General features: G+C 38.7%; 1 protein-coding gene across 4 annotated transcripts in view; it reads right to left on the minus strand.

Moving 5' to 3' along the window:
• Positions 1-5,339: 5,339 nt before the first annotated feature.
• Positions 5,340-25,176, minus strand: part of MED13L (mediator complex subunit 13L) — a 320,014-nt gene continuing 300,177 nt past the window's right edge. For all 4 annotated transcript variants that reach the window (XM_054445342.2, XM_054445341.2, XM_054445343.2 and 1 more), the window contains 8 exons: positions 22,287-22,510; positions 21,942-22,084; positions 18,837-18,995; positions 17,350-17,526; positions 15,698-15,855; positions 12,849-13,010; positions 10,167-10,279; positions 5,340-8,166 (listed from right to left, as the gene is read on the minus strand). In XM_054445342.2, the coding sequence (XP_054301317.1) occupies positions 8,034-8,166; positions 10,167-10,279; positions 12,849-13,010; positions 15,698-15,855; positions 17,350-17,526; positions 18,837-18,995; positions 21,942-22,084; positions 22,287-22,510 (1,269 nt within the window). In that variant the 3' untranslated portion in view covers positions 5,340-8,033. The remainder of the gene's footprint in view (positions 8,167-10,166; positions 10,280-12,848; positions 13,011-15,697; positions 15,856-17,349; positions 17,527-18,836; positions 18,996-21,941; positions 22,085-22,286; positions 22,511-25,176) is intronic.

The following is a 25,176-nucleotide window of genomic DNA, read 5'->3' on the forward strand; positions in this document are numbered from 1 at the left end:
TGTGATAGCAACAGGCTGCTGGGGACATCCCAGAGGACCCGTAGGGCTCACACATCGCCCATTGCTCACACAGCTCTTTAGAGGACAGTCCTTTGTGTCATAGATGCTGACCTCCTAGACTGATTTCCACCTTAAAGATAGGACTAGAGTCGGGGGTTCACGTATCTCTTTATCCCCTAGCTTGGGGCCTGGCACCTTAGGGGCACATAACCTGTTAGCAGAATCATCAAATTCCTTCTGCAAACATATTACGTTTATGTGTAACAGCAGCTGGGGGTGCCTAATGGTAAGATAGTCCCTGAGTAACATTGACTTCCACATTTATTGGGGAAGAAGCCTGTGACTAAGGGAGTTGCCTAAAACTGAAGGGCAGTGTCCAAGGAAAAGGATGAAATAATTTGGCTCTGACTAGCAGGTGTTACCCTGTGGCCTAGGAAATGAACCCCACACAGTTTGAGTTCACAGCCATTAAATCCTGAGAGAATGAGAACGGGGATGGAACGGGCGGATCCAAGGTGCTGTTTTTATTAGAATGGAATCTATGGAATGAGAAGAGCATGGTGGATGTCTGTGGACTGTGTAAAGGTCATCACTAATGGTATTACGTAATGGAGGTTTCTTTCCAAAACATGTTAAAAAAAAAATAAAGGCAAATGGCAGAGTCCATACACAAAAAAAGGCCAAACCAAAGAGTTAAAGGAAGCAAATAAATCTGTATGTGTATTTATAAAAATTGGCTGACAAGTCAAAGTATAACATGGAACAGGAAATGCAAAGGCAAAAAGTACCCTATTCAAATAAAAATAGTATTGTTCTCTTAAATAAAATGCAAGAGCTTGTATGAAGTACACCTAACACAAAATGACAAAGGTTGAAAATAAATGGTGGGCCAAAGATACAACACTGGAATTCTAATCAAAGGAAAGAGGGGCGGTATTAAAAGGATAATTTAAAGCAAAGAGCATTATGCAGAATAAAGGGTGATTATACAGAGATAAATTATATAATACATAAACATCATTAAACCTTTATGCACCAGTAAGGAAGTACAAAGGAAGACCAAACTTCCAGTGAGAAATTTTAACTCCTACTGCCTGCCTGGGACAGAGCTTGAGGTCCAAATGGGGTGTAGAAAAGAAACAAACAAAATATACTCAAGACACAATTAGTTGCTACCAAATCTTACACCCCAGCTGTACTGGCCCATAGGATCACCAGTAGCCCCATGTGGCTGTTGATCACTTTGAAATATGGTGAGTGTGACTGAGAAACCAATCTTTTAATTTTATGTAAGTCTAATTAATTTAAATTTAATTTAAAAACTGAAGCAGTGTATTTTTTCTGCTAAATCTCTTTTTTTTTTTTTGGTAGAACTATATTTTTCTTCAACTATTGAAAATTTAGCATCCAAATGTAGATGTGCTGTAAATGTTAACTACATACAGATTTCAAAGACTTATTGCAAAAATAAGAATGCTACATAGTTCACTGATAATTTTCATATTGATTTTAGTTTGAAATGGAATAAGAATCTGGATATATTTGGTTAAATAAAATATATTAAAATTAATTTCACCTGTTTATTTTTACTTTTTAAATGTGGCTTCTAGAAAATATTAAATTACATTTATGGTTCACATTCTATTTATATTAGGCAACAATGCCCATGAAATAGGACACACCTTGTTTTGAAGATTTCAGAGAATGCAAGATTATGTTGTAGTATAAGAGACTATTACAGTGTGAGACTTTAAGAGAATTTTCCTTAATGAAAATGGATCAAAAAAGAAATAAAGAACCAAGAGTATAAAAATATAAATGAAAACATTAAGCATCAAGACTTGTAGGATGTAATCAACTTAAATCTAGTGCCAGATTTCATCCCTTTTAGCGTTTGACATCTCAAACGATAAAAGCAATTTTATCCCTTTTAAAAAAGCGTTTGACATCTCTGAGAATCTGATACAAAGACTGTCTCCCTAAAAAAAATGCACGTAAAGAATTCTGCATATAATTTGAGGAGGGCCAACACATCCGGAAGCCCCCAGGCTATAATGCCTATATCATCAAAAGTGAAAATAAATTAACTAAGCAGGCAATTAAAATTCAAGGAAAATGAAACATAACTCTCAAGGAAACTAGGAAAAAGAAAGAGAAGACAAAGCCAGGATACAAACAGCAGAATTGTTAAGTCCATGAGCTGTTTCTTTGGAAAAATCAAACAAAAACTAAAAAACAATCAAACTGCTAGAAAAATCAATCCAGGGGGAATAAAAGCATTTATTTGCTAGAAATGGAAAAAAGCATACATCACCAAAAAGTTTCAAAATTAAGGGAGTATTCTGCACCATTGCATTAATACATTTGAAAAACTCATTTTTTTCCTGTAAAAATCTAAATCAACAAAATCGACAAAAGAAATGGAAACCCCAAATCAACCAAAAAAAGAAAAAAAAAATCCTATGTTTTGTAAACCGCTTCCCCAAAAAGGCATCAGGATCTGATGAATTTACTGGTAATTATTTCAGATTTTTGAGATGCAACTAATTCTAGTCTTTCAACAGTATCAGTGTTTGACAAACATTTCGTGAGTGCCTACTTCAGACCTTTATTCAGTCTCAGCCCAATACAAAGTTGGTGTCACGAAAGATAAACTCTTTGGGTTCACGGAAAATGATGGGAAGTTCATTAGTTCATCTTGTGAAGCAAATGTGATCTTGACCCCTAGACCTAGAGAGAGAACCTCCTAAGTAAACAAGAAATAGCAACAACAAAAAACATTGGTGTATGTATAATTACAGAAACAGTGTCTCCTCTATGATTAAAAAAAAAAAATCACATACTTCAAAGGAAGCAGACAGGAAATTATATATGCAAATAATGTATCTAAATTAATAAGAACATCAAGACCGCTAAGTGAACAAACTAAGATTTAAGAGAAGCTAACATGAAAATGCTTACTGAAAAACATTATAGCCTAAATTAAGACAATTACTATTTTACATGTTAAATTATTTAAATTGACATTCCCCCCACAAAGAATACTTCCTTGTGTTAGGTATTTTTTTTCCCAGAGCTTCTGTTCTAAGCTCTGGGGTGGCCAATTTTATTGAATATTGTCTAGTCTTATAAAACAAGTAGATTGAAACATGCCTCACCCAACAGCAAGGCAAAAGAGGTATACACAGGCAGCAAGAGCCAGAGAAATGCTCAGAGATGCTGCCAATTTCAACGTGTCTGCATGCTGTGAGCACTGGGTGAATTTCAAGCACACTCCAGGACAGAAGTGGTTTGACCCATATGGGTAACAGCCCAGACAAGTGCCATGTTAGCAGATTATTAAAACTGAACATGTGCTTTCCTCACTTCCCTGTTTGAAAGAAAAAAAAAACTGGGACTAACGGGAATGTCTGTCTTGGGGTCTTCCCATCACCTGGGAACTTAAATTCATTGAGGAAATAACATTTACAGAGAAAAATCAATATTTTGGTTATGTCCAACCTTCTTCCTGGAGATTAAACTTTCTCATCAACTTCTATTTCTTACCTGCTTCATGATTTAGCGTTCTAGCTAGAAGCAGTTAAGTGTCAAAAAATCTTTTCTAAACTTGACCCTGGAATTGTAAGCAAAGTGGAGGAAGACTGGTAAATCTGGTTCCAGGCAGAGCAGGATGCCCAGGGCAAACATTACAACCCTCTAATTACCTGGCACAACAGAATTTTCTAGTGGTGTCTCATTAGGTATTAATGACATGAAATAATTACTGCTAAAGTGACCTTTTTTTCAAGGGGATATAAACAAGAGAATCGTTTAACACCAAAATAACACGGTAATAAGTGAAAATTGCATCTTGATAGGATTTGGGCGTGCGGTGAATTCCAAAGCACGATTTCCTTTTTATACTGGCTTGACTATAAATGACAAGCGGCAAAGACTGTTTTCAATATGTGGCTTCTGCTTCTGCAGTATGTCTTATGAGGTTTGCTTTTAAAAACTCATTGACGAACTGTACTTTTATAAAGATTTTTAGTGGTTCTTTGATGCCCAGTTGGTAACAAATACCTTTGCTCATGACTTCCTGAACAGTAAAACCAAAAACTACATAATGACATGGTTGGAAGGAATGAACTGGTGTGGAGAGCAGAATCTGGGTGATGCAAACTGCTGAAGGCTTATCTACATCTAACTTGGAAGATATTTAAATGCATTCATTTATCCTACCTCAAAGAGATTTAGCTGTGGTTGCTGAATTGGTACAGGTGGGGGCAGTTATGAAAATGACATTCCTACTATAAAGCCAACACTAATTGTTGAATATAGTACCACTCAATGTACGAGCTAAGCATTGAAGCTACTGAATGCTTGTAAAAGTATCTCCTAGTTTCTGATTATTTAGCTGCTGCAGGACTATATAAAAGTTATGTATGTAAGGCAGTAACTGCATGAGATCCCTATCATTTTTTAACCAAAAAGTTGGCCTCACTTTTCTCAGTCTTCAACAGTGCAGCTGTAACATGGATACAAGCCTTTAAGTTTGCAAAGCATTTCTCATGCAATCATCCTCATCCCTCATTTGCAGATGAGGGATCCAGAACTTTATCTCTGGATTCTGATGTTAGGTTCAGAACAACGTATATTTCTAAAATGATGAAGGCAGATTAAAAGCAAGGCCTTTCCAATTATTCAAATGTTTATTGTAAGCTCTGCCAAGTCCTGGGGTTTAACCGTTTTTAATGAGAGATTTTGCAAGGGCAGTATATGAAATATACCCTTGCAACTCCTGCTAGAACATGTGGCTTTTCCTAGCTGATGGACCCAAGAAGGGAACAGCATGGTAGATGGTGTGCAGCCAACAGGGACTTGCGTGTGGTGTATCAGATGCCAAACTCCCGTCACCAGCCTGTGAATCAGGAAAACAGCAGAGAGAGATGTATCTGTCATTTCTAAGAGACATCAAAAAGAAACTGGCTGAGACCGTGAAGAGAAAGGCGGTGGAATACAAAATACAGACTTGTCATTTGTGCTAGAATTGACCACAATCTTACAGCTGAGAGACACCATTAGAGCTCATCGACTCACAACAGTTGATTCTGTGTTGTGTGTGTTAGCATCTAAAAACTGATTGGGGAGTGTACTTGTGCCCTGGAGTATGAGAATACCATTTCAGAACAGCTGTTAGGGGTGATCAGGGTGGTAAAATTCTACATCCATTTCACTGACTGGAAGGTAGAGCCTGGCTACTAATCTAGGGCTATTCAATCCATATACATGCACCTCTCAAACAGGTGTAGATAATTTTATACAAAGGCAGCAGAGGAAGGGAAAAAAGCCACTCAAAGTTTCAGTAATTCAATAATTTATTCCTCTAAAAAAGTGTGTAAAAGTATATAGCTCTCATCCACAAGGTATATATGAATGACATTTAAAATGGAGGCCTTTTATTATTGTTTCTTTTTATCAAAGTCTTTTAGTGTACTGTACCAGCGCTATACTGTAGTTATTTTTTTAAATGAACTTCACATATTTTTGTATTCTTTCAAATTGTTTGCTATATATAAAAGAAGCTCACTGCAAAATGCTTGAAGGAAAAAAGGAAACAAAAGAAATTCAGAACTTCCCAGAAATGTACAGCTTTTACATTTAAAAAAGGTTCTGAAATATACATACAAGCATGCTGGACAATCCCACCCTTCTCCCCTCCCCATTTCCCCTTTTTTTTGTTCAAACCATGGTAAGAGTTCTGATTTCTGCAGAATTTCCAAAATTAAAAATAAAAAAAAATAAAATAACTTCTCACTCTGTAGCAAATCCAGGGCTTGTACATTTCAGATTAATTCAGTAAAAAACTCACAAGTAAAATAATGCATATTTAAGGGAAATATTATACAGACTTTTTCACACAGAAGTACATAATAAGATTTTTTAAAATCTATTGCCATTCATTTATTTTTGCACAAAAACGTATAAATATGTCACCAGCTTTTCTTAACTTAAAAAACTTAAATAAAAGACACCAGATGAAAACTACCCTTTGCTGCCATTTTTTTTTTTTAAGTTTTTTTGTAGGGGTTTTTTATTTTTTGTGTTTTTTTTCTTTTTCTGCTTAGAATTGGGTTTCTAGGGAAGAAAAGCCCCTGCATTAAAAACAGCCCATTTAAAAAAAAATTCAAAGTTCTGATGAATTCCGGGAAAAAAGCAACCCCAAAGTGGTAAAAGATTACAAATATCTACTTTACAATTTGTCTTCTCACCAAGATAATTTTATACAAGTTTACAATCTTCATCTTCTTATGCTCTTCAAAAGGCCTTGAGAATTTTCCTTACTGATTAAGAAAAAATAGCACTGCAATATTTTTAAAGTCAATTTTACACTGTACACATTAGATACAAATGGTTTGATATATCAGATTTTTTATCCTATACATTGCGAAAGTCAACCCCCCCTTCAATTGGTGGTACAGAGAACAAAATTATCCATTTACAAGTTATTTCTCTGCTTTCACATTCCCACCACACAACTTTTTTTTTAATATAATGTTTTAAACTTTAGATTATTTCAAGAAAAATACTTTTACAAAATCATATCAATTATTACATTTTTCCTTTTTTGTTAATAACCAGGACATGGAAGTCTCTTGGAAGAACTTTTAAAATTTGCATGATTCTCTCCACAGATGACAAGAGCTCAAAGGCCTGGTCACAGTGGCTCCCGGGAGGCCAGTACACACCCACTGCCCTCAGACAGAAACACACGACACAAAGGTTAGAAACAGGGTTTCAAAGACAACCCTCTGGGCCAGGAATGAGGAGTCATAAAATACTTCAATTAGCCATTAATGCTTTAAAAAGGCATTTTTTTAAAAAGTCCCACCACAAAGGCTCAACTTCAAGTACTAATTTAATGGTTAAGTTGTAATATTTCTTTGAAATAATATTCCTATGGTCCAGAAAAAATTCACCATATTTATAACTGATTTCATGAGCAAACACTTTCAATTGTTGTATGTACATAAGTCCCTTTTGATCTAATGAGAGGAGAGACCTGGCTTCCGATAAGAATTCACTAGAAAATATATTTCCGTTGTGACTATATAAAACTAATTAAGGTACTTGCCTCCATGGCTCTGAGTTGAGCTTGACTGCCTTCTGTATAAAAATGTTATCCTTCATGAAATGCTGGCCACTTAACATGGCAGAACTTTTAAAACCCAGTTTGTTGTTAACAAAACCTACTGCTGGGTGGTTTTGAATATATTATTTTTAGGCATGATCTCCCCAATGTGTTTTTACTCCTTTTCCGGCTTCTAGGACAGAGGTATGTAGTCAAAGAATCCTATGGTGGATCTGAATTGGGTTTCAGTTACTGTACCTGGTCCTTGTGAATTAAAAAAATAAAGTCACAAAAACCATATGACAAAACAAATTAAAATAAATAAACAAAATGAAGCTGTCTCCAGACCTTCTGCATTGACACACAGGTTTGAAGTCAACCAAAGCACTCATGCCAATCTGGATGGGAGCACTAGGGAGACAGAAACCCCAGTATGAAACCATGTACTTGAGCTGGTTCTTATTTTTAAAAAGTCCCAGATTATGGAGTTCAGGTAACCCACAGGCCATACACCAGTAACTAGAGGATTTCATCCAAAGGGCTAGACTGCCCTCAATTGTATACAGAGGCTGAAAACACAGACTCTTGTGCAAAAGGACACTGTCTCTTCTGTTTCCCGCTGAAAAGCCACCAACCACCACCACTTCCTGGGGACCAGTGGTTGGGGCTACACACACCACCGCACTGGCTGAAAGTCACCACTTATGGTAAGTTTCCAGGTCCATGAGAGAAGTGTCAAGGAGTCACTCTGGTAATGAACACTGCAGAACTGACATGTGCCTGCTGAGAAGGAATCACAGTGCAGGACTGTGGAGAGTGGTCTGAAGAAAAGGATGTGGGTTATTTGCAGAGTGTAGCAGGTTCCTTGGACTGAGGTTGCAGGGAGAAGGAACTGAGCCAGAGAGAACAAGTGCTTTTCCCATTAAAGTATATTCATGATGGCATTGTACAACTGAGTGAGCACCACAAAGTGGACGGGAAGGCAGGAAGTACGGTCCTGGGTGGCCGGATTGCACGTGAGCCAGGACAGAGCGTTGTACTGCTCCAAAACAAACCTGCCAAAGAGAACACACAGAGCAGGGGCATGAGCCTCAAGAGGGAAGGCTGGTTCTCAGATTCTAATACATTCCAGATCTTAGGAGGAAGGAGGTCTCAAAGGCATCCTTTAACTTGCCCCAGGCTCTTTCCCTCGTCCTTTGTCTCATGTTCCTCCTTCCTTCTAGACGTGGACTATGCAGTACAGTAGCCACCAGCCACACATGGCCATTGAGCTCTGCCAGTGAGGCCAGTAGAAACTTGCGTGGACTGCAGCTAAAGTAGGCACTGGAGCCCAAACACTTAGGGGCCAGGTGCAGTGGCTCACGCCTGGAATCCCAGCAACTCTGGGAGGCCGAGGTGGGTGGATCACCTGAGGTCAGGAGTTCAAGACCAAGTGGCCAACATGATGAAACGCCATCTCTATTAAAAATACAAAAATTAGTCAGGCGTGGTGGTGCATGCCTGTAATCCCAGCTACTTGGGAGGCTGAGGCAGGAGAACTGCTTGAACCTGTGGGCGGAGGTTGCAGTGAGATCATGCCACTGCACTCCAGCCTGGGTGACAGAGCAGGACTCTGTCTCCAAAAAAGAAAAAAAGAAAAGTATGTAAAATATGTCATGAATATTTTTATATTGTTACATGTTGAAATAACATTTTGAATATATTGAGTTAAATAAAATATATTACTAAAATTAACCAGTTTTTTTTTACTATTTTAATGTGGCTAACAGAAAAATTTTAAATAGATTTGAGGTTCACATTATATTTCTATTGGACAGTGTTCCTCTAGGGCAGCAGTCTCCAACCTTTTTTGGCACCAGGGACCGGTTTCGTGGAAGACAATTTTTCCACGTGGTGGGGGATGGTTTCAGGATGAAACTGTTCCACCTTAAATCATCAGGAGTCTCATAAAGAGTACACAACCTAGATCCCTTGCATGTGCGGTTCACAATAGGGTTTGTGCCCCTATGAGAATCTAATGTTGCCTGACAGGAGGCGGAGCACAGGCTGTAATGCTCGCTCGCCTGCTACTTACCGCATGCTCTGGGGACTGGTTCCTAACAAGACATGGACGGGGGTTGGGGACCCCTGCTCTAGGGGGCCTGGAAGCCAAATTTATGTTGATCAGGTTCTTTATTTTTATCCATAACTATAATTATACATTAATCTATAATGTATAGCTTCCTATCATTTCCTAACCATTTAAGAGTTAGAAAACATTAGAAAAGGCCTGTATATTTTCTCAAGGTAGATGAAGAATGCCTGTGGCTTGATTAATACACATTTCTGGAATGCATTTCCCAACTATGTCATTTATGTTCTAGTCCATTTTTTAAAAAACACATCATCGGTGGCTCACGCCTGTAATCCCAGCACTTTGGGAGGCTGTGGCGGGCAGATCATGAGGTCAGATCGAGATCATCCTGGCTAACACGGTGAAACCCCATCTCTACTAAAAATACAAAAAATTAGCCAGGCATGGTGGCGGGTGCCTATAGTCCCAGCTACTTGGGAGGCTGAGGCAGAAGAATGGCGTGAACCCGGGAGGCAGAGTTTGCAGTGAGCTGAGATCACGCCTCTGCACTCCAGCCTGGGTGACAGAGCGAGACTCCATCTCAAATAAACAAACAAACAAACAAAAACACATAATCTATCTCAGGAAGCATAAAAAGTGTTTTCAATGTGAGGTGCTTTAAAAGTTCCAGACACTGTCTTCTAACTATCCACCCCCGAGATCTGACCTCTCTTCATCACCATGAAGTGCCTGCTCTGAACGGGAAGCAAAGGCAACTATAAATGCTTATCACTGCCTAACTGAATCTAATGTATTACACCGTCTGTCCCATGTGGCTATGAGGGACTGCAGCTCTCACTGACTCATCAGATACTGTTTCACTACACAAACGGCAGCTTCTTTTCTATGAATACCACACTTAGATTAAAACACCTTGGAAAGACAACAGTAAAGGAATATTGTTTCAAATTGCACTGCTATGATGCCTAGGTTGGTATCTACCTTAAAACATCAGACGTGGTTTTGGAGTCAAGAGGGTGTGGAACCCGCTGAGAATTCCTGGCAGGCAGAAGTTCGTCTGTCTGTGCTACTGAAATGTGGTGATGCAGCGAAGCCTGGTGAAAAAACAAAGAGAGTTACCTCTCTGGTCTAGACAACACAGTGCAGAAGTGAGGGAGGCCATGTCTGCCAGAAACAGATGCTCCCAAAAGTCCTTAGAAGTCAGGGTTTCTATGAGTCTATAAATTTTAACCTGCTCAGTAACCCCCAAGGTAATCCCAAATAACTTCTTATCCTAGAGTTGGAAAAAAACAAAAAAAGCAAACTTTTTGGGCTTTTTTTTTTTTTTGGTCTACTACATTTTGTTTCTTCAATGGAAATAGTCTAGCACACATAAAAATACTATAATATATAATAAGGTCCCATGAATTGATATCGCCAAGATGCAACAATTATCAATATTCACCACTTTTCTGTTTTCATTTTCTTTTTCTGAATTAAACACAAATATTACCATCTCTATAAAACATTAAAAAAAAGTAGCTGGGCATGGTGGTGTGTGCCTGTAGTCCCAGCTACTCAGAAGGCTGAAGCTGGAAGATTGCTTGAGCCTGGGAGGATGAGGATGTAGTGAGCTGTGATCGCACCACTGTGCTCCAGCCTGGGCAACAGAGCAAGACTCTGTCTCCAAAAAAAAGAAACAAACAAACCAAGCCCCAAAAAACCCTCCCCACAAAAAACCAAATATTGTATTATCTTGCTTGTAAAAAGTCAGCAGATATCTCACATAAGGACCTTTAAACATAACAGCAATTATCACACAAAAATTAACAATGATTCCTTAATATTATCACCCCATCTGTAGGATAATGAGGAAGATAATGCTCCATTATCTCAAAAATGTCTTTTTATATTTGGTTTACTAAAATCATGAGCCAACATGATCTGTACGTGACAAATGATTAAAGGCATGAAATGTCTACTGTCCCACTTGAAGTCAGATGATTCCTCACTGGGTTCAGGTGATACCAGCACACTACATCCATCATAAAGTTCCTCATCAACTTTTCACCTAATGGTTTTGGTATTACTTTATATGTAAAGGAGAGGCAATATATAAATGCTTCTTTCTCTTTATTTTTGCATTTTTCAGACTGAGTTGATGCTCTAGCAGTTACAAATGATGACTGATTTTTTGTTTGTTTTCCAACACAATTATGAACCAAGGACTTCTTTCATTCTATCACTGTCATCATTTTTTTTAATGATCACACTGTCCCATCCTATCCCTGGACAACAGAGCTGCCCCCTAAGATGGCTCCTGAGGCCCTGATGGACCATAATAATCTTTGGTAACTTTCTTCCTTTTAGGCAATGAACAATGCCTCAGGTTCATTGTGAATATTTCCTGCTTCATATCTGGAATCAGTCATCTCTTCAAAGAACCATATTTCCTTTAAGTGACAACGGTGTGTAGGAACCACAATCGTGGCAACAGAGGTGTTTATTGCTGCTAAGCTTTTTCAGCAGACAGAGCTAAAAAAAATGTGTATACTTTTTTAGAGAGGAAAAATAAATCTATGCTCATGTTGATAATTCTAATTCAAAATAAACAACATATGCATTTTTATAAACCTTCTTTGATTTTATAATAGTATGTTAAAGTCATTAGGAAAAGAACATTGCTTCACCGTCTAAGTTTTTGGTTTAATTTCCATCGTTTCTTTTTGAAAATATACGCAGCTATGTGTGTATGTGTATATGTGTGTGTGTGAATATGCATATCTTATAGATTACTCCATGGTAATCTCTACTCCACAGAATTACATAGAAATAGTCTCCATTTTGTTGTAGATGATTAATATTTCACTGTCTGGATGCACCACAGTTGATTCAATCAGTCCCTCACTGATGACGCTTAGGTTCTTTCTAGTCTTGGACATATGTCATTTTCTGTTTTGGCAAAGAACCTCTGGGCTACTCCTCAGAGGTGGGACTGCTGCCCTAAAAGGGAAGTGTGCAGGGCTGTATCATTCAGCAACCCCACCAACACCAGGGCCTGCTCCCCACATCTGGCCAACACAGTATGTTGCCAAATCTTTGTATTTTTGCCAATCTGTGGGCAAGAGATGGATTTCGTTCTAGGTATTGTTGTTTTTAACATAAACTGCAAGTAGGATATCTTTTGTTTTGAACCCTTAAAATTGGGATTAAAAGGTTCCAAAAAATATAAAGGAAGGAGCAAGTGTAAATGTGCGATGTTTTTAGCTGACTCTTACTCTTCTCTCACGAAGAACGCGAAGAGTCCCTGGCAGGGGAGGAAGAGGATGGCTGGTTATTATACCTTCGACACAGGCTTAACCTTACTGATAGTGATGCAATATAGACTTGGAGAAAGACCATTACATTGAACCCCATGCATCCATCCTAGATTTACCCTCTGGGCCCCACTGTTTCCTCCTTGGGCTACTGTGATTCATTTCTTTGTGACATGGTTTTGGGTCCTCCTAAATTCTACCCTCCACCTACAACTGTAATTAAAATTTCCTCAGAGTGTAAGTAGAAACAAGAGAAAAAAGGAACAGAATAAGATTATGGTGCCTAAAACTGAAATTTCTAACCAAAATTAAATTTAAGCATAAATCACTCATTCCTTGCAAACTTCTAATATGACACCAAACCAACCTTTAAGAAGAGAGGGCACTGGTTTTGAGCCTGGGGACACGATGACCAAAACCACTGGGGAAGATTCTCAGCTTTGGCAGTTGATACAAAATACCCAAGGGCCAGGGGCTGCTGCTTTAGCTCCTCTGGTGCTTCTCTAGAAAGAAGACGCTCACCCTGGCTCTGAAAAACAAAAATCCCAAAAACATGATCAGCATTTATCTTAAAGCTTGAAAAATGAACTTTCGTCAGTTCACTCTGCACACTGCAGTGAGTGATCCCCTTTGTGGCAGCATCTCACAGAAAACAACAGGTGATTGAGAAAGGCAAGCAGGGCTGGCATCGTCTTTGCTGCACACATAGAGAAGATACCAGCAAAACTGACAGCCTCAGTCAAGTAGGTACAGATTTATTTGCTTGGGTTTCTTTTCCATGGGATGTAAGATCTATTTCATGGCATTATGATGTAACAAACTAAAATGGAAAGATTATCATCTCTGACAGCAGAAGGCTCTACCACACGCAGGTGCTCTTTCACCAGCAACCAGCCAAAGACACACAAGCGCATCAGCCTGACCAGGACAATGTGACACCAGTATGTGCACAGCACAAAAGTTCCTGAGCTGCCAGTAGTGCAAAATCTGCTCACAGAGAAGCCATGTTTTCATTTGCAGCATTCCCCTTAATAAGAGACTCCTGGAAGAGGCTATGTTTTGCTGCAACTGACACTTTTCTTATCTTTAATTCTTTTAGCTAGCTTCAACAATTGAAAATGTACCTTTCATGCAAGCAATAAGTAATGCATCTGTTTTTAAAAGTCTCTGTTTACACTGGGTGCGGTGGCTCACACCTGTAATCCCAGCCCTTTGTGAGGCTGAGGCGGACAGATCACTTGAGGTCAGAATTTCGAGACCTGCCTGGCAAACACGGTGAAACCCCAACTCTACTAAAAATACAAAAATTAGCCAGGCACGGTAGTGCACGCCTGTAATCCCAGCTACTCAGGAGGCTGAGGCAGGAGAATCCCTTGAACCCAGGAGGCAGAGGTTGCAGTGAGCCAAGATCACGCCACTGCACTCTAGCTTCAGCAACAGAGCGAGACTCTGTCTCAAATTAAAAAAAAAAAAAAAAAGCCTTCTGTTTAGAAGGAAAAAATAATCTGCAGCTGCTACATCAAACTGTATCAATTCTGAGTTGGTTAAAAAATAAAAAATTTACTGCCACTTTGAACGCATTCTTTTCCCCGCTATAATGTCTTAACTGGATATCAAAGAATGTTTAATGGTTCAGAAAAAGGAAATGCTGAAAGCCTCTTGGAGGTCACCTGGCTGCAGGTGCTCAGGATTGAAAAAGGCCACCTGGCTAGCTTCAGAACAGCACTGTCTAAATCATGGCATTGAATTAAAGTCTTTAGTGCTTAAGGCTCCAAAAAAGGGAGAAATACAGCATACCTCTGTTTCTTACACAACTAACGTTACACTTCAATGACCAATTCTTTGTTAATGCATAAACTGAATTACAAAAACAGGTACTGGGAGGTAGCTGCTATTATTCCATTTCACAGATAAGGTAACTCAGGCTAAGAGAGGTGAAGTTAGCTTGTCCAAGGTCACAAAGCCCACAGGCCCAGAGCTGCAATTCAGAGTTGTCTTTAACAGACTGTGGAGCATGCATTCTTAGCTGCTATGCTACTTGCCTCCAGAATTCCAATTAAACCTAACTTTAAAAAAACAGACAATGTAACATTTGTGTTTTTCATTCCTATCACAACCATTTCCCATGAACAAATTATCATTAACTGGTAAGTACTGCAAAGGAAACAAAGACCCTTAAAACCTCCTCCTTCCAGAAGAGGGTAATAGGGGCAGGTATAACATGGGAACAGTCTGAGATGCCCTCCTCTGGTCTCACCTGCTCTGTGACTAATCTAAGCTATAAACCTTTTTTCTCTCCATCATCTAATAAATTCAGTGCGGGGAATAAAAGTCCTCCCCAATGAAAACTGAAGACCTTTATGTCCATCTTTGTGTCTAAATAAATGAGTGTGAGTGGGCTGCTTATGCTTGTTCAGTCTAAGATGCCAGACATAGCTATTTTTCAAAGTCTTAACTCCCCAGTCTCATAACATTTTAAATAAACAGTACAATACAGTGATGCAGCAGGAATCATCTAACTGAAGCAAAGTTACCACAAGCTATGGCCGAACCCTCTAACTCTTAAATCTTCTGTTGTTCATCCACCTCCAATATCCCTGAGATATTTAAAGATGAAACCAGTTGTAAGCTCTGGTTTTTTCCTTAATACTCTGGCGTTAACCGGGACACATCTGTAAAATCAGTCTCCTGGCGGCTCTTGCCATTCCTGCAGGTCGGCTAGAAAGAAGAAGGCTGCAAAATGACTAAGCCAGGACATGCAAAGAGCACGGCAGGCTCCTTTCAGAACAAGCCATCACCAACGTGTTCTTCAATCAGCACAGTTACTCTGCATGTTGAGTAAGTACGGTTGTTGTACTAATCTCTTAAAAGCCACTATTTTGGCAAAAAATAAAAACATTAAAAAAAAAAACTGGGAAGCAGCAAGCAACTAGAACTATTTTTTGCTAAGAAAACAATGCATAAGAACCCTTGCGTCTGTAATAGGACTATTCTTCTGATAAAACTTATTCATCAGAAATAATAACACATTTATTTCAAATTCCTGCCTTCTGTTCAAAATGGAACCATAGTCAGTTTCCCACACTTATTTCTCTTGTACCAAGGACCCAGACCATCAGGAACTGTGCAAGTAGGAACAAGATGATCAGATGTCAAGTGGATTATCTTCCTGAAGGCTATGGTTGTCTTAAACAATGTACTCCAAATCATCCTTACCCGACTATGCTGGAAGTGAGAGCCCACACCAATTCCAGAAGGAGAGCCTGGGGAGGGTACTGGGGAGGAGTTGGGAGAGGAATGGAGGTTCCCAGTCATTAATATGCCAATATCATTGTCCATATCATCTGGGAATGGAAGGTCAACAAACATATCATCTAGAGGGAAGAGGTGGGAAAAAAGCACAAAAATTAAAAAGATAGTCCATATCAATATCATAATAATCCAACTTAACCTATGTCATGTTTTGTTGGCATATGGCTATTGTGGACACACACTGTTAACAACTTAGATTCAGTGAGGACCTACTGAGTGCAAGCTATTTCAAATTATTCTTCCATTCTGTACTCTCTCCAATGATCTCCTTATATAAAGTATTAACAGAATGCAATAAAGAATATAACATAAAAACCCACACTCTGCATAGCCTCCAAAAGCACAAAAAAGCATGGTAAAAGAGCTAAAGCAACAATTTAATCATTAAAGTTGACACCATTCAAAAACACAGTAGACTCCATCTATGTATCCAATTAGCATCTAAAACACCAGAGGCTGAATGAATGCATGTTAATGGGTGTGAACTTGCCCTGAAAATGGGGACCTATTCCAAAAGCAAATCAAAGCACAATGTTTTCTCTCTCTCTTTTTTTTTTTTTGAGATGGAGTCTCACTCTGTTTCCCAGGCTGGAGTGCAGTGGCATGATCTCGCCTCACTGCAACCTCTGTCTCCTGGGTTCAAGGGATTTCTGGCTAATTTCTGTATTTTTCATAGAGATGGGGTTTCACCATGTTGGCCAGGCTAGTCTCAAATTCCTGACCTCAAGTGATCCACCTGCCTCGGCCTCCCAAAGTGCTACGATTACACGCCTAAGCCACCGTGCCTGGCCCAGCATTTTCATTAAGAAATCCTCCCCGACATTATAAAAGTAAGGTACACTCACAGCAGAAAATTTGTAAAGAAAAGTATAAAAAGTGAAAACCATCACCTAGAACCCAATCACCATGACCATTTTTTTCTATGATTCTTTTCTCATATATTTGTTACTCTATTGTAATCATACTAGATATAAAATTTGGTATCCTTTTCCCCATCCCATTTACCATAAATAAACACTGGTAGGTGTTATAATTTCTTCAAAAACAATGCAAATGGATGCTGTGTTGAGTGTTTTATAGTTTATAAATAATCATTTTTTTAAACAAATACCTTAACAGATATTCAAAAATTTCCATTAAGAATAATCAAATAAGGGTTTCTCTATAGCAAATTAGATTGCCAACGACTAGCTAAAGGAAGGTGCTCTCTTCATATTGCTTAGTACTTCATACATTTCAAATCACATCATCAAATATTTATTGAAAGAGTGGCACCTAAGTACAGAACAGTGCCATGCAGATATTATTTTTTGCCTTTAATGAAAAATGGAAGAAAGTTAATTGCCCAAAAGAGGAAAATATTTATTTGGTCTTGTTAATCGTGCAGATAAATCCAAGCTTTAAGACCAAAAAGATTCTCAAACCTTCTATCCCCTCTTTATAGTTCCTGGGTTGTTTATTACAACACAGAAAAGCCATGCAGCAGCCCAGTGATTCCATACTCCGGCTCTGCCCTGCACGAAGGTGAGCACTATCCATACAAGTCTTCTACTCACCATTGTTGGGGCTAAACCCATCCTCATTGGGGTAGTTGGCTGGAGCCACCTGGATGGTTGATGATGTTGGGAACACCAAGATGTGTGTACAAGAAGCATCTTGAGGGGTGTTGAGCTGAGATGACTGCATGTTCAGTGCAGTACTTCGGCCAAAAACAGAGCCCATTGTGACAGCATCTTTAAAGAAAAAAATAGAATTAAATCAATCAATGAACAACCCCAGAAATGAGGTTTTCAGAGGGCCCGATCTGGAGTGGTATGAGTCTGATGAAAATGCCATGATAAATACACATTCAAAATTGAGTCCAATTGTTTAAATATCTTCAAAGAAACTGACTCAGAGCACACAGCTGTCTATAATAACCCAAGTTTCATTTCACACTGAAAAGGTTAAGATAAAATTGGATCAAGTCCGCTGAATGTTTTAATTACTTACGTAAGAAGTATTTCTAAAAATAAACACCCTACTTTCCTTCCTCCTCTGGTTGTTCACAATTTATAAAGTACTGTTCTAAATGGTTAACAATCCTATAGAGATAGTACCATAAAATCAGTATATGTTATTAACACTTAATGAATGCTTACTACATGCCAGCATTTGTGCTAAACTCTTCATTCAAGTCATCACATTTGATCATCACAGCATCTGAAGATAGGAACTATGATCCCCATTTATAGATGAGGACAAAAGCACAAAGAAGTTACGTAACTGCCCAAGTGGTAGAGGCAACAGAGGTAACCTATAATCTAATGAGGACATCTGTCTCTCACTGGATTGATGACAAGTAACCCCATTCTCACACCACAATACTGTTGACTTTTATAAGGAATAAGTGGGGAAGGTCCCCCATTTGATTCAAGAAATACCTGGATGATAAAGATAGGTTATAAAAGTATAAAATCGCTTAGTTGCTGGTTTTCAAAAACCAGCCAGATTCTTAAGAAATTCTGTGGCCACATGTTTTGGCCATCCACAAATGACACCTACATCTATTGAGAGCTTACTGTGTACCAGGTACTGTGCTAAATACTTTATCCTTGTTTGCCTTCCCATTCATCTTCAACCGTATCAGAGAGACTACAGAAATATCCCTTCGAGGCTGCTGTGAGATTCTGCTAAATGCATGTCTTCAAAAGGATATTCAAATATGCATCATGCCGGTGTCTACTTTAGTAGTTCTTTGGAGGGTGATCTTCATATACTAACAACAAACTGGGGTCAGGTAACAGTCATTAGCCATGACTCTGTGAGATCTCAATGATATTCAGAACTTAGTCTCTCCCCCGAGCTATGGTCAACAAACATGATAAAATCACAAACCACTCCGCATGGAAGGGATTGAATGTTTTCCATCTTTAAGCCCCAAATACAATCTTCCCTTATAGAAATATAATGAAGACAATTCTACACTTGTCTGTGGACTTAAGTTGGAGTGGACTGAATTGATGTGATATGTAATTAATGACAATGACAAGAAGAAATTTACCTGGCATCACTACAAAGGACCCCTGGGGCTCCATGGCAACCAGGCAGGCACTAAGGATAGAAGGAGAGTCTGCGGCAGAGATTCCACACATCCGGCACACATCCTTGAGCTTTTTGCTGATTGTCTGTAGTGAACATTCTCCAAGGAGGATACTCCAATCTGAAATCAAACATCGCAGTCATACACAGTCTTTAGAAATTCATACTGATGGGAGATTTGAGCTTTTTAGCAGTTCTGCCCGGTAATTGAATTTCCAAGGTTGGGCCCTACAGGGAATTATGGCTTTACATATGTTCCCCTCCTTGCTATAAAGAGAATGTTACTCGACTTCTATTACACTTCATTAACAAAGGAACAAAGGCCTACTATTCTGTGGCTGAAGTCATGTCTGAAATGACCTTTGAGAGTCCAGCACTAATCCAGTCTAATCTACCTAGACCAGATTTAGGCACTTAGAGTGCTTTTCCATGATGATAGCAGTGTTAGCTGACCTATCCTTTCTCCTCCTTCTCAAGGTCCGATTCTTTCAGTACTCTGCTCTGGAGGAGAGCACTGGTGGGTGGAGGTAAACCTGAGTTTTGTTTATTGTTGTAGGTTATTTCCATGAAAGTCAAACAGCAGCAGAAATGAAGAGAAATAGTTCTTAGAACACCCAAAAGAGCTCACAATGAGTGTGAGTGAAGTGCTCCAAATGATGCCATACTAATAGTGGAGATTGAAAAGTTGGCATAAATTTCCTTTCTAATGTTTATTGCCTCCAAACAAAAGCATTATACCTAACTGGAGCACTGTGGAGGATTATGTTACTCTGAGAAGTGGAAAACACTTGGTCCCCTCTTCTGACCTCCCTTACACACATGAAGTATGCGCCATTCCTATGCATCACCCCTGCTTTCGGATCCCATCTTGCTCATAAAATGCCACACCAGTGCAGGCTGCTCTACCTCCACACTTTTTTTTCCCCCAAATAAGCTGCCATTTCTCCCCTTAAAGAGCAAGTGAATGGAAAACTGTTTCCATATTCCCAATGAACCCCAAACTGAAGTGGCTGAAATAAAAGTGGCCAGGAACATGAAGAATGTGTGTTTTAAAACTATGGAAAAATCACAGATGTGAGCTTCATATTTTAAACCAAGTATGAAAGAAAATGCAGCGTGTATTTCATCATAAAGACTCTGGAGATAAGAAACAGAAATTCACAAAGCTGACTCTGAAACCTAAGGCTCCTGTCGCACACTGTCCCATGGAGATGCAATGTGGCACAGATCTTGGCTCCCCAAAGGAAGGAGCTGTAGATTAGTAAACAGATTTCCTGTACACTAGGTTCTTCTCGTGTTTTTATTCCTGAACATACATTTTCTTTCAATCTTTTGATGGGCTCCTCCAGTCACACATTCCTCTCCACTAAGAGATAAGGAAGAAGAATGTGCCCTTACAAAAATCATACAAAGGAAGGAGATGGCCTTAATAATTTTCCAAAATACCAAGTGACTAGACTATTACTCTATATTTTTATCCTCCCTCTTCTTTCCTATTATAGTCTAACTTTCCCCAAGGGTTAAGAATAGCTCAAAGCCTTTAAGAAATAAGATTGACTAAAAAAGCAGACTGGGGAGGAAGATAGAAAATTCTGACAGAAATAAAATGATGAATCCCCTAATGTATTAGACCTCCAGGCTCTTGATACAAGATTCATTATGATATTCCTTTAAAAAATGAAAAGGGTCTATTAGTCTACAGTACAACTTATTACTTAAAAAAAATTTGTAAATGCCAAAGAAAACATTTACTTAATACATATGATGTAATATTTATATAAACTGCTGTTAAACCCTGAAAATTTGATACCAGATTTAACCTGCATTGTAGGAAGTGAGGTGTACTTAGGCATTCCTACAGTACAAGTTATATCTGTACCAGTGATTTTTGTTTAGGGATTCTACAAATACCTGACGTGAATTTCCTATTAAAAAAAAAAAACGTACATGGTCTAATGCAGGGATCAGCAAACTATGATCCACAGGCCAAATCCTGCCTCCCATTTGTTTTTGTAAATAAAGTTTTATTAAAACACAGCCATCCACACTTGTCTAGAGCCGCTCTGACGTTACAATAGCAGAACTGAATAGTCACAACAGCAACCATCTGGCCTGCAAAGCTGAAAATATTTACTATCTGGCCATTTACAAAGAAACTTTGCTGACTCTGCTCTAATGTATTTGCACCCAGGAAGCCACCAAGCTAATTTGTGACATTAAGTCTTTCTTTTGTGCAGATCTTAGGAAAAAAACTTCTCCCCTCTGAATGCATACATTGAACTTCTTAAAAATGTGTCATTAATTAATAAGGCTTTAAAAATAATCTAGGCTTATTCATACTACTCACATAAAACTGTACAAGTAGCTACACTGGGATAGTAAATGAGCTGGGCTCAGCACCAGGCAAGGCAGCTGCTGGTGGTCAGTTGTGTTGTGTTACAGTTAAAGTGCTTCCTAACTGACTGTTACATTTATGACAAAGAATATAAGCAGTGGTAGTTGGGGACTGAACTTCAAAAATCTGCTCTTATAAGCTTCCAGGCTGAAGAACATCAGACAGTGGCAATGTGAATAAAGACTGCTTCTACTGGCAACTACCTGTCCTCATGAAACAGGATTTCTTTGCTGTTGTGCCACCAAAAAAACTAAAGAAACACAAAACTCATCATCAACCACCAAACAAACTGAACGCTGTTTTTATACGACTTCAACTGTCACCTATAATCACTGATATAAAATTTTTGTCTTAAAACTGACTGGTTCTTCTCCCTGATTCAATATATAAATACATGTTCGAAATGTGAATTTACTATCATTTTTATATTAATAAAACCCTCTTTTTGTTTTATATATTGGGGCTCAAAATTTAAGATTTTATTTGGATATTTATTTTGTTGCCAAAGAAGAGTTTAAAACTGGTTTATCCTGTACATATAAAAGAATCACAAAATAGAATCTGTTTAATTCTTACTACAAATTTAAACATTTTCTCCCTTAGCTCAGTTAATGACATCAGCTCAGCCCTTTTCGTCTGTTTTCTGCAAATACCTCTTCAAAAATTTCTCACCTTTAAGCTCCCCATGGCCAAGACGCCCAAGTCGCCCGATTACAACTCTCCAGGGTAGAGATGTCATTTGGACAATCCCTATGCACCACTCCCATAATTTCTGTAGTCCAATTTTACGTGCAGATACTTTACTCCTCCGTGACCTAACAAATAAAGAAATGGGGAAGGGGAAGGGGTCCCTAGATAAATCAGAGTTATTTATCACTTATAAGACAAACACTAGAAATTCCAAAGAACCTATCCATGCTGTACCCACTTCCATTTACATAGAAAACTGGAAATATACATATTTGAGGAATGGTACAGCATTAATTTACATGCACCATAAACATCAAGTCTTCTCACCTGTTTGGTAAAGCAATATTTACAACGCAGGTCTCTAATAATTCCCCATGGAGGTCAGTGCAGGAAGCCAAAAGCCAGCGCTGGTCGTGAGACAGACAATAGCCCACGAAGAGCACATTGTATTTCTGGCTCGCCTCACCAAACGTCTCTCCCAGCTCTGTCTGCTTGTCTTTGATTGGGGCCAATATAAAGGGAGGAGAGTAAAGCTGGATTGGGCTGGGCCGCTGAAATCAAAACCAAAATCAATATCAGTACAAAGCCATACAACTTAATGATTACAACAAAATCCAGAACGACACTGAGGGGACCCACAGGGAGTAATGGTAATAAATCGTTTCTCTCTCTCTCCAGTACTAGAGACACATAAATAGTACTGAGGACACATAACAAAATGATTGTTTAAATCATGTAAGCTGGGAAACTCAATCAAGCCAGTATTTCCTTATTAAAAGAAATTACTATTTTAGAAAGTACATTGGCCCAACTTCATTAGTTGTTAGGCAAGTGGGAAATTGAAACTACAATGAGATAATGCTACACAACCACCAGAATGTCAAAAATAAAAAAAGAGAAAATATTGGTGAGAATACGGAGCAACAAGAATTTTTATACATTGCTGCTTAAGATGAACAAACATATACTCCCTTTAAACCGACAAAATGCACATATATGTTTACCAAAAAACAGGTATAAGAATATTCACAGTAGTATTAATCACAATAGCTCCAAACAGGAAGTTATCTAAATACTCATCAACAGTGAAAGAGATAATAAACTGTGATATAGTTAACAGAATCAGAATATTAAACAGCAATGAGAATGAAAAAACTATAAGCAACAAAACAGATGAATCTCAACAATGAAGAAGCCGAATGTGAAAGAATATAAAGTAGATGATTCAATTTATATCAAGGTCAAAGACAGGCTAAACTACACTGTCAGAAGTCAGAATAGTGACTATCTTTAAGGGATTGGAAAGGCCACAAGAGGGGCTCTGGATACCGGTTATGTATTTGCTTCTTGCACTTGTTAAATGATATTTTTTTAATCACTGAAAATTCATTCAGCAGTACACTTATGATTACTTTTGAGTACATATATAGCTTACTATGTGCGTCTGTGTATATAATTTTAGAAATCAAATCAACAGCTGTTACCAAATATAAATATTTTAGATTAACTGTGAAAATGTTTTAATTGTCATATTTTTTACAGCTATCATAATACACATCTTACTATTTAATAAACTACAACAGGGGTCAGCTAACTTCTATAAAAAAGAAAACCAGAGAATAAAGTTTAGATTTTTATGGCTGTCACAAATTCTCCTTTTTGTAAAAATGTACTCACTGGCTAAGTGTGTTGGCTCACGCCTGTAATCCCAACACTTTGGGAAGATGAAGTGGGAGGATCACTGGAGCCCAGGAGTTCGAGACCAGCCTGGCCAACACAGTGAGAGTCCCTCTCTACAAAAAAATAAAATAAAATTAGCCAGGCATGATGGTGCATGCCTGTAGTCCCAGCTACTTGGGAGGCTGACTGCCTGAGCCTGGAAGGTCGAGGCTGCAGTGACCCAGGTTCATGCCACTGCACTTCAGCCTGGGCGACAGAGTAAGACCCTGTCTCAAAAACACAGAAGTAATAATCATTCTTACCTAGCTGGTCATTCAAGTACACGCTGCAGGCCAGATTCAGCCCAAAGCCATAGTTGCTGACCCCTGAACTACACAGCATTAGGCATGGCAGTAACAGAATGACACAATTTTAAAGCTAAAAGAGACTTTGAAAATAATATAACCCAACTCATTCATTCATCATAGGGATTCAAAACTCAAGCTGAGAAATATTCAATGACTTGCTCAAAGTTGCAAAGCTAATCTAACACTCATCAATTCACTCTCCACATGACCAGAAACTGCACTCTTATTTATCAAGAGAAAGAAATATTATGTCCACACAAAAACCTTGTACATAAATATGCATAGCAGCATTATTCACAAGTGCCAAAAAGTGGAAACAACCTAAATGTCCATCAACTAATGAATGGATAAACAAAATGTGGTACAGCCATACGATGAAATATTATTTAGCCAGGAAAAGAAATGAAGTACTGGTACATGTTATGACATGGATGAACCTCAAAATCATTATGCTAACTGGAAGAAGCCAGACATAAAAGATTGCATATGGCCAGGCAAGGTGGTTCACGCCTGTAATCCCAGCACTTTGGGAGGCTGAGTCAGGCAGAATGCTTGAGCCAAGGAGCTCAAGACCAGCCTGGGCAACATGGCAAAACCCCTATCAAAAAATTACAAAAATTTAGCGAGGCATGGTGGCACATGCCTGTAGTCCCAGCTAATCCAGTGGCTCAGGCAGGAGGATCACTTGAGCCCAGGGAGGTCGAAACTGCAAGTAACCGTGATCTTGCCACTGCACATCACCCTGGGTGACAGGGCAAGACCTTGTCTCAAAAATAAAAAATAAAAAAATTGGGGGGAGGACTGCTTGAGGCCAGGAGTTCAAGACCAGTGTGATCAATATAATGAGACCCTGTCTAAAAAAGAAAAAAAAATCATATATTGTACGATTCCATCTATACGAAATGTCCAGAACAGGCAGCTCCATAGAGACAGCAAGTAGACCAGTGGTTGCCAAGGACTGGAGTGGGGAATGAGTAGTGTGTGCTAATGAATATTGTGTCTCTTTGAGGGTTGATGAAAATGTTCTAAAATTAGATAGTAGTGAAGACTGTACAACTCTGTGGAAATACTAAAAACCACTGAACTGTACAACTTTTTTTCTTTTTTGGAAACAGAGTCTCACTCTGTCGCCAAGACTGGAGTGCAGTGGCGTGATCTTGGCTCACTGCAACCTCCACCTCCTGGATTCA

The sequence above is a fragment of the Pongo pygmaeus genome, chromosome 10, assembly GCF_028885625.2.
Source record: "Pongo pygmaeus isolate AG05252 chromosome 10, NHGRI_mPonPyg2-v2.0_pri, whole genome shotgun sequence".
NCBI classification, from domain to species: Eukaryota; Metazoa; Chordata; class Mammalia; order Primates; family Hominidae; genus Pongo; species Pongo pygmaeus.